Raw genomic sequence first — 9,958 nt, 5'->3', positions numbered from 1 at the left:
GGACTAAGTATTGCAGTGGCCCCTTAACCAGTCCCTTCCCTTTCATGCTTATCTCCTCTAATTCATCCTTCCTAGACAAAGCAATCATTTAAAACCACAGCATCTTGTTTTGCTTAACTTCCTAATGCTCTCAGCATAAAACCCATGATGTGTGGTCATGGCCCGGCAGATCTGATCCCCATTTTGCTCTCCTTCTTCAAGTTCCAACCAAACCAGACCTCCCTTAGCTCCTCAAAAGGTCTGTTATTTCAGGTCGTCACACCTATCGCCTCGGTTCTATACTCCTGCATCCTCCCTCCGTCTGCACTTGGTTAATGTCTACTCCCCTTTCAGGTCTAACATTACCTTCTCGCAAAAGTATTTTCCCACACTTCCAGTCCCAAATACTTGTGTGATCTCTTGAGTAATGCTTTAAGCTACGTATGAGTTTGGAGGGGGTTCAGATTGTCCCCAATGCCCCCTAAAGCCTGTCCCATGGAAGACTTTCGGGTTAAAAAAACCCAATAGATAGATGAAAATTGTATTAGAATACTGGAACAGATTATGTGTAGCGACATGCCATTGAAAATACATGTTAAGAATGCAATTTCGGGCCCAGGGAGGGGGGATAGTGGCAATGTCAAAAAGGTCCTGGAGGATCTGAATTCAATTGAGGGCCAAGACCTGAGGGTTTAAAGATCACATTGACAGGACTACTGCCATCTTTAAGTCATTTACTAGTTTTTAACTTCTGCTCGTAAGCGACAGTCTCAGACAGGAAGCAGCTGCATCTTCTTAAACCGCAGGCGCTGACCTTAGCGGCGAGAGACTCGACCCGCCCTCCCGGCGCCCGGCGCGCAGCAGCCACAGGCGCCGCGCGGCTCCCTTGGCGGCGCTCCGGGACGGTCGGCGCGCGCCCGGCACGCGCGCCCCCAGCGCCTCAGCGCGCGGCACCGGCTCGCTGGAGCCTAGCAAGAGGACCCCGACCGCGGAGCGCCCGGCCTGTCCGTCTTCCCGCGGGCCCCATTTCTCAACGCGTGGCTTCCCAAGAAAGTGCCTGTCTAGTCAATCGAAGTGTTCTGGTTTCGACGCACCAATTTACCCGTCATAAATATACATAGCACAGGAATGAGAATGTTTCGCTTTGGAGTGGAACGCTGAAGGTCTGGCCAGGTTACAGAGGACGCGTGAGGCACTGGATCAAAGCAGGCACTATTACGGACAGCAGCATCCGGGCCCTCCTGCCGCAAGCTGCCCTCCGAGCCAGGGGTCCTTCAGGTAGGAGGTCCTGAGTGACTTTGAACGTCCGCTCAGCCTCGGTGCAGTGACTACTGAGTCCCGAGCTTTGCCGGTTTGTTTTTCTGACCTCCCGGATTTGAGGCCTCTGCCGCAGCCATGCTCCGCCACATCCTCGGTCAGGCCAAGAAACATCCGAGCGTAAGTCGTGACCCCTTTCCCAGTGTCCTCACCTGTCCATCTTGTGTTGGTGGAGGCTGCTTCCGCCCCCTGGGAGCTTGCTCCTTCACAGCCACTTACCGTTCCTCGGGGTGGACCTTGCCGCACTTTGTGCTGTCCTCCTCGTTGTCTCAGGCCATTGAGCTCTGACCTTCTAAGCCATGCATCGTTCCAGTGCAGGCGGGCGGGAGGTGAGGGATTCCTTCAAGGAAAATAAACTGGTGAAGGTTGGAGCAATGTGGTGGCTGCACCCTCTCAGGTTGGTGGCACCTAGAAGGATAGTTGTGCGCTGTGTGGATTAGAGACCGGCAAAGGTCAGGTGTTCTGTCTGTTGTTGCTGTGTGTTAAGCATGTTATACTCACCGCATTGCACCACCAGGCCTTGTGACAGTGAGGGTCTCTGATCTTGGAATCCTCTTGTCTTGACATTTTTGGGGAGTTTGGTGGCGCAGAGTTTAATCGCAGTTAAATTCTTTTGTACCTCTCATTTTCCCCTAGCACAACAGCGTGCTGTGGCCTTAAAACTCCATTACGCAGTCTTTAATCTTTATCCTACACCCAGTTGCCTAACTACACATTAAGCGTTGGTAGCAGTATGTTTTCAGAGATGATGCCCCAAACCGATATTTGTAATGGGAGTGTTTCTGTTTGCTCATTCAGGCTTTTTACTTCACAGAATTTGTTTTTCTTTAGGCTTATATCGAGACAAGTTTAAGTAATTTGCCAAAAGCTTGTTTTTCAAGCCTGGACCTAAAGGAAGCTGGGAAATTTACTGAGACTGATGTATAAGTATTAAAGAAATGAAGAAGACTTGATATATTTTCTTGGAAATTTTTAAATTTGAATATAGTTTTTTTCTACATTAAAACAGAATCATCTTCACATTCTTTGGAAATTCCGTTTCTTTCTTTTGAAGACAGTAAAAAGAAATCTTACTGAATGTAAGATCCACCTTTATTCAAATATTTAGACAAGATTGAAAAATAGCAGTTGGAGACTCGAGAATCAATGTGTAGAAGCCACGGTAGCCTTTCTGTTGTCGACGTCTAGGTGTTTGAAGATGGTGATTAATTGTTGTCAATTTTGTGTTTGCTTCTAGTTGATCCCCCTCTTTATCTTTATTGGAGCGGGAGGTACTGGAGCAGCGCTCTATGTCTTGCGCCTGGCGATGTTCAATCCAGATGTCAGGTGAGTCCTTTAAAATGTTTAGAACTTTGATGGTTTATCAAGCTGGTTTAGGAGCCACAGTCTTTCTAGGGAGGCAGCATCAAGTACTAGTAGAAAGAACCTGAGTTTTGTAGTCATACAGTAAGTTCAGATCCCAGTTCTGCTGTTGTCATTTACTTTTCCTGGTTCATGAGATTATCTAAATTTCTCTGAGTCCCATTTTCTCACTGGTAGAGTAGAACTGCTAATACCTATCTTGTAACATTGTGAGATAATAACTGTTTTTATAAAATACTTAATCCGGGTTGCTGGTAAGTGTAAATGTTTGTGGCCCGCTCTTCCACAATAAAGAATGTTTCTTTTTGAAGTTGGAAAACAACAGACAACGAAAAGATTGATTCATGGTTATTCTGAGCGCTTTGTTGTTTTTCACTTCATTGATGAAATAGAAAATTTAGTAAAAGTCAAGTGTAAGCTTGCCTATGACAGGGATAGGGATGAGGACAGCTGCCCCCAAGGCTGTGTCGTCTACCTTTTTTCTAGTTGATTACATGGGATTGCTTGTTGGAGGGCCTATCTTTGTTTCAGCTCCAAAATGAAAACACCACTGTCCTTCACCTATAGAAAATGAGATTGGTCTGTTCAAGATATTAGCTTCTTAAGAAGTACAAAACTATTTTAAATAGTGTTTTATTACTATAACAAGTACAACATATTGTTCCTTTTAGTTGGGACAGAAAGAATAACCCAGAACCCTGGAACAAACTGGGTCCCAATGATCAATACAAGGTAAGCTACAAAATTGTTTCAGAATTGCTGAAAGTATCTTTTAATAAGTTTTGCCATTGAGTAGTGTTTTTTGAAATTGGATGTACAAGTAAAATTCCATCATAATGACTTTTGAGGAGCTGCTAGATTGTTCTGGTAAATTAAAATGGCATAGCTTTCTAATAAATATTTTTTTCTAGGGATTTTATTCACAGACTTTAGACTCTGGATATGAAATTAAGATAATGTCTTAATTCTGCTGATTTGACTAAGAAAAAAAGGAGGGGATAGTATAGCTATCGTTTACTGTCTTCCTGGATCTTAGATATTCTAGTGCAGAGGTTCACAAACTTCAGTGTGCATAGGCATCAACTGGAGAGGTTGTTACACACAGAATCTTCAGCTCCACACCCAGAGATTCTGACTCAGATGGTCTGTTGTGGAGACTGAGAATTTGCATTTCTAATAGGGTTTCAGATGCCGCTGAAGCTGCTGGTCCATGGACCACACTTTGAGTGGCCCTAATCTAGTGGATGGTTGGGTTGACTATTTTTCCTTGTTGGTATAGTTGAAATATTTCAGATGAGTGTTAGTAGGAAGAAGTGAAAATCAGCTGAAACTTACATTTTACCATGAACCTTCTAGATAAACTTTATAACATCTTTTTTGAAGAGTGCTTTGTGGAACTACTCTTCCAAAGAATGATTTCGTGGACTGAGACTATTTTATTGAGATATAATTGACATAGAACATCGTGTGTGTTTGAGGTATACAGCCTGTTGGTTTGATACGTTGCAGTATGATTACCGCACTGGTGTTAGCTGACACCTTTGTCACATCACATAATTATTCTTTCTGTGTTGAGAACAGTTAACATCTAGTCTCTAAGCAACTTTGAAGTTTACAATACAGCGTTGTTGACTAATGATTGTGTTGTACTTTAGATCTCCAGAACTTACTTGTTTATTAGTTGTAAGTTTGTACCCTTAAACATCATCTCCCCAATATCCCCCCCAACAACCATTCTACTTTCTGTTTTTACAAATTCAGCTTTTTTTAGATTCCACATGTAAGTGATATTTGATATTTGTCTTTCTGTGTGACTTATCTCACTTAGCTTAATGCTCTCAAGGTCCTTCCATGTTGTCGCAAATCTGAAGCCATTTGTTGATTCCCCAAACGTTAACTTCCTTATGTGTAAAAATTTTGCATACAAAGACAAAGCATAGCAGTGTCAAAAAAAAATAAATAAAAACAAAAAAAAACCAAGGCAACTTTATTAAGGTATAATTCACATACCATACAATTTACCCAAGTGTATAATATCAGTGTCATAGTTACTCAGTCCAGGCTTGATAAAGTCACTGCTATAACTTGGAAGGTAGATCATGTGTCTAAAGAGCTTCTAAAAAGAAGCTTTTTCTGAAAAAAAGAAAAAGATTTTGGAAACAGGATGTTAGTGGACTGTTACTGGCTGTATTTCCCAAGAGGTGAGCTTGTAGAAGAATTGGGCAGTTTACAAGGAGAAATAAAAGTCCAGAAACTTGTGAGCTTAGAGTGAACGAAGCCCTACTACTGCTTCTAAACCCAAACAATGAGGTAGACTAGATTATTCTCTCTCATCATTCACTGTCCGTCACCTATGAGAATTTGTTTTTCTGGCCCATTGACATCAGGTTTGGCCATGTGACTTGGCTGTGGCCAATCATAAGTGAGGGGAAGTGATCTCTGCTACTTATGAACCACTGTGTGTTCCCCATTTTTCTTTTCCATCTGTCCTGAGACCAAAATTGACATTAAGGGTTATTCATTCAGTCCAGGATTGGGATGAAGACATCATGCAACAGTCAGCTTATAAAATGGTATATAATGCGAGTGAAAAATAAACCTTTGTTTTGGTAGGGCACTAAGATTTGGGGGTTATTTGTTGCCCCTTTATAATCTAGCAAAAGCTAACTAATACAAACAAAAGAGGAGACTAAAATAGAGTTTAAGCATCAAAGGCCCAGCAACACTTCTCCACTGAATAAAATGCCCCAAAGCCAAGATCAGAGTATGTTGCGCCTTGCTAAACTGTTGTTCCACAGACCTTCCGAGTAGCCACCGTTAAATTGAGAAAAACAACGGGGGAATGGAAGCTGAAAACTAAAGCAGAGTTGAAAATTACGTAAATAGAGAATTTTGATACTGGCCTGTGAAACGGAGTAGAAGTAAATGCATCAGAAGCTTGCTTAGTTTTGAGAAAACAGGCAAAGATACCATGACCTTTCCACTCTGCATGGGTATAACGGCTTGATCCTGCTGCTTAATCAGTGTTTGGCAAATCATATAACTTGATCTTCAGTTGCCTCTTTTAGAAAATAAGAATGAGTCATTAAGAGTAAGAATTTTCTTAGTATCTTACTGAGTAAAAATTAGTTAATTGTGATAATTAAATAAGATAAACATAAAGCTTTCTGCCCACAGTGCCTGGCATCTATTAGAAGAGCCCAACAAGTGTTTATTTTCTTCTTAATGTATAACCTGCAGTTCCTTTTATAAATATTCCCTCTAGCATTTTGTTAACATGTTAGAGAGAGCACAGTTAGTTTCTTTTTTAAGTCTCGTTGTTTAGGTTCAGTTGCTTCGTAAGAACACTGTCAGAACAAAGGATACTGCTTTATGGCTTATTCTTACTTCTCTGTCTATGAAAGTCTGTATGTACCTCAAGGATAAGCTTTACAACTGGGGAATTTTTCTTTTTTTACAAGTCAAGTAAAGTAAGAATTTTTCTCACTTTAGTTAGAGATAAAGAAGTTAGGGTATGTTTGGAGAAATTTTAAAAAGCGTTTGAAGAAATAATGGATACATATTTATGAGGTTTTTGCCTTAAAACTCTGTGAGGAAAATGTTGATGATTCTGCAGTTTGGATTTTTTTGGAGTTAAATAGCGTAGTCTTAAAGTAATTCTAGCACAACCTCTTCAGTGTTCTTTGGCATGAGAATGAGTAAACTTAAGATTATAGCCTTATTTGGACTTATGTACAAATCCTAATGTTTCCTGAGTAGAAACTGGAGCGGTTTCAAATATAAATTATTAAAAAAAAAAGTTTTTGAGAGTTAGAAGCAGTTTTTTTTAAGGCAATCATAGTAAAATAGTAAGATTTATTTCTATAATTTTAGTTGAATATAAGGAAGTTTTGGGAATTACAAATTTTCAAATATACAGTATTATTTAAATACAGTATTATTTAAAAGCAAAAACAGTATTATTTAAAAGCGTTTGTACTAGAGTGGTCAGGTGTCAGTTTAATATTGATGCAATCTGGGTTAGGAAATTAAGGAAACTTCTAAGTGAGAGACACAGAGAAAAGAGAAGAGCCGTCAAGGCAAGCCAGTTTGTGTTTAAAAAGTTATGTAAACCCCACAACAAAGTGTTACCATATCTACTAGCCTACCTTGGTTGCTGTGAATCTGTCCTATCTAGATTATAGCACTCTGCTAACCAAGTAGCGATGATGATTCTTGGTTTTCCTCTATTCTGTTGGAGATTCATTTGTGTACTTAGTAAAGATGGAAGTAAAAGCATAAGAACTGGAAGTATGTATCAGAAGGAATTCTTAATTATTTACTTTGAAATAGAAGAAATTTTAATAGATTCTGACTAACAGATTATACTAACACTAGTCTTCTGAGGTGGATTGAATATTTTTACTTTGCCAAAACCATTTTTAAAGGGTGGAATTTTAGTGTCTTTCTTGAATCACTTTTATGTTGTTAAGTATTCTTAATAAAAAATTCAGGTCTGTAGTTTTTATATAGAAAACTGAATATAAATAATTCTAAAACTTCTGTACCATCTCTGTGTATTTGATAGGTTATCTAAAATATCTTTTTTCTTTTCCAAGTTCTTCTCGGTGAATGTAGATTACAGCAAACTGAAGAAAGAAGGTCCAGACTTCTAAATGAAATGTTTCACTATAAAGCTGCTTAGAATGAAGGTCTTCCAGAAGCCATCCGCACAATTTTCCACTTAACCAGGAAATATTCCCCCTCTAAATGCACGAAATCATGTTGGTGTGTTATGTTGGGGTTTACACTGATTAATAAATATCTGAAACTTGATATGTGTGACTATTTAATGCTGAAAATCTGCTCTGAACTTTATAAGAAATAAATTATTAGAATTTAAGGAATTTCTTGAATTTCTATATGTTTATATAAATTGAAAATAAGACTTTAAGCTGCTCAATAAAACATTTTCATTTTCTGTGTAGGCCATTGGTAACTTCACTGGAGCATATTTAACAACTAGACCTGGAAATTATACAAAGGCAGGTCAGGAAGAATATTCAAGCCTCTGGCATTGGCAAAGTGGAAACCTCTGGATTTCTGTTACTGGCTGATGTCAGCGTGTGCAGTTGTTAACAGTAGTTTTTACCGTGGCATTCTCTTTGCTGAAGATTTTCAAGGTTATCAGTCACTGTGGTTTTGCTGTTGGAAATTGTAGTTGGATCTGAGTCTGTTACTGCTAACCATGGAGCTAGGAGCCAAGAAGAGATCTTGAGAACTGCTGAGCCTTGGCAGGTTTTCAAAGGCTGGGAAGTACATTAGTAGCAATTTTAAGTGGGGAAAGTGTGAGAGATGGACTATGGAATTGGAATTCAATTGGAGAAAATATTAATGTGTATGTTGGTGTTACATGGCTCAGGCCTTTTAGCAGAGTCTTAAATGGTGATTGAACAGAACATTTCAGTGGTGGCTAATCAAGAATTAACTGTATCTTTTATAAGTTTTCACACAGGTGTGAGCAGCTAAGTCATCATGTCATAGAAACATTTGAGGAATTTGAGACGTTTTGGATTAATGTATAAATAATTGAAATACTTTGTTTATACAGTAGAGCACATTTTACATGTCAGGAACTAATTCATGTAATTCAACATGGATTATCTCAAATACTTAAAAAAATTTTTTTTAAACAGTTGAGGAAGTTAAGACTTGGATTAATTAAATTACTGAACTACATTCTGTTGGCTCAAAGGTAGATGTTTGAACCCAGGTGGTCTTGGATCTAGAGCGTAGAGTGCATTTCAGTTCCTTGACACCTTATACTTTAAGCTCCTGAGTTTCTTGTGTAATTTCAGTCTCTAGAGTGGGGTTTTTCAACCTTACCGCTATTGACTTTCCAAGTCAGATAACTTGTAGCAGCCTGTCCTGTGCATTTTAGCATATTTAAGAGTGACCCTGTCCTCTACCACTGGAAGTTGGTAGCACTCTACACCTCCCCAGGTTGCCTCCGGACGAAAAATGCCCGCAGATATTGCCAGATGTCCACTGGTGGGCAAAATTGCCCCATTCCCACCCCTCTTGACAACTGCTGTAGACACTTGGGTACAAATCACCTCAAAGTTTAAAGTTGTGTGAAGAAACATGGTGGCCTTAGTTATAGATAGCTAAGTTATTGGAAAACATTTATTTTGAAGAACATTTTACTAAGCAGTTCCAAATAAATGCTATATTAAGAAAGAAGTAACAGCATTTTCTAGTATTGAAGACAATCATATGGATCCTTAAGGATTCTTAAACTTTAGCATCTTCAGGACTTTCCTATGTAAGAATGAATGTTAAGTTTGGCATGAAGTATAGTATATTTTGAAGAAACTACGTGCTATTACTGCTATTCAGGAGCTACAATGGCAATAGAAGTAGATTGTCCATTAGGAATGCATCAGATGTCAATGCTGCCAGGAAAGATAGGCTTTTTTTTTTCTTTCAAGTGAATTTGTTTAGAATTGTGCTTTTACTGTGCTTAATTTTACAACAGACTGTTTTGTCACTTCTCCATCTTAATGAGGTCACCAGGCAAAGCTGTATTTAAATACAGATATCTGGGGTTAGGATTTATGTAGTTTTGAAAAGTTGCAGTTTTCAGAATTTACAAATGCTTCCCATAAGAGCCAAGCAAAAATTATACTGAACTTCACTTCTTTCAAGTTTATTAACCCACGCTGATCAGGTCTTACCCTTACCGCTCCACTAAAAATGCTCTTGTTAAGGTCATCAATGACCTCCACATTTCTAAATTCAGAAGTCAGTCATCAGTACTCACTTTGACCTAACAGTAACAGTTGACAGAGCTCCTCTTGAAACATTGTCATCCCTTAGTCTCTAGAACACCATACTGTCTTTGTTATTCTTTTACATCATTGGCTTTTCTACTCAGTCTCTTGGTGGTGCACTTTCATCTTCGTGACCTTTTAGCATTGCAGTGCCCCAAAGGGAAAAACACTGAACCTTTTCAGTATCTGCAATCTCTTCATCCAGTCTCATGCTTCACATACCATGCTTGGGATGTTCAAGGTAATCTTTCAGACTGGGTGTTTTTCCATATGTATATGTATGTATACACACATTATATATGATTATATGCATTTCTGTTCGCTTGACCTCTCCATGTGGATGTATAATAGGTCTCTTAAATCTAACATGTCCAATTCTGAACTTGTGAACATCTCAATTTCCATATCCACAATCTCAATCCCACTGCCTTCAATGATATCAATTTATAGGAACATACTCCTTGCAGTAGTTGAGGCCAAAATCCTTG

At 39.1% G+C, this 9,958-nt stretch overlaps 1 protein-coding gene across 1 annotated transcript; it reads left to right on the top strand.

The window, feature by feature from the left end:
- Nucleotides 1–751: 751 nt before the first annotated feature.
- Nucleotides 752–7,473, top strand: NDUFA4 (NDUFA4 mitochondrial complex associated). The gene is made up of 4 exons (XM_014846085.3): nucleotides 752–1,416; nucleotides 2,534–2,622; nucleotides 3,330–3,390; nucleotides 7,257–7,473. The coding sequence occupies exons 1-4, from the start codon at nucleotides 1,375–1,377 to the stop codon at nucleotides 7,311–7,313; spliced, it is 249 nt and encodes an 82-aa protein (XP_014701571.1). The 5' UTR covers nucleotides 752–1,374; the 3' UTR covers nucleotides 7,314–7,473.
- Nucleotides 7,474–9,958: the final 2,485 nt, after the last annotated feature.

The sequence above is a fragment of the Equus asinus genome, chromosome 1 (genome assembly GCF_041296235.1).
Source record: "Equus asinus isolate D_3611 breed Donkey chromosome 1, EquAss-T2T_v2, whole genome shotgun sequence".
In the NCBI taxonomy this organism is placed as follows: Eukaryota; Metazoa; Chordata; class Mammalia; order Perissodactyla; family Equidae; genus Equus; species Equus asinus.
This window is presented reverse-complemented; position numbering and strand designations above follow the sequence as displayed.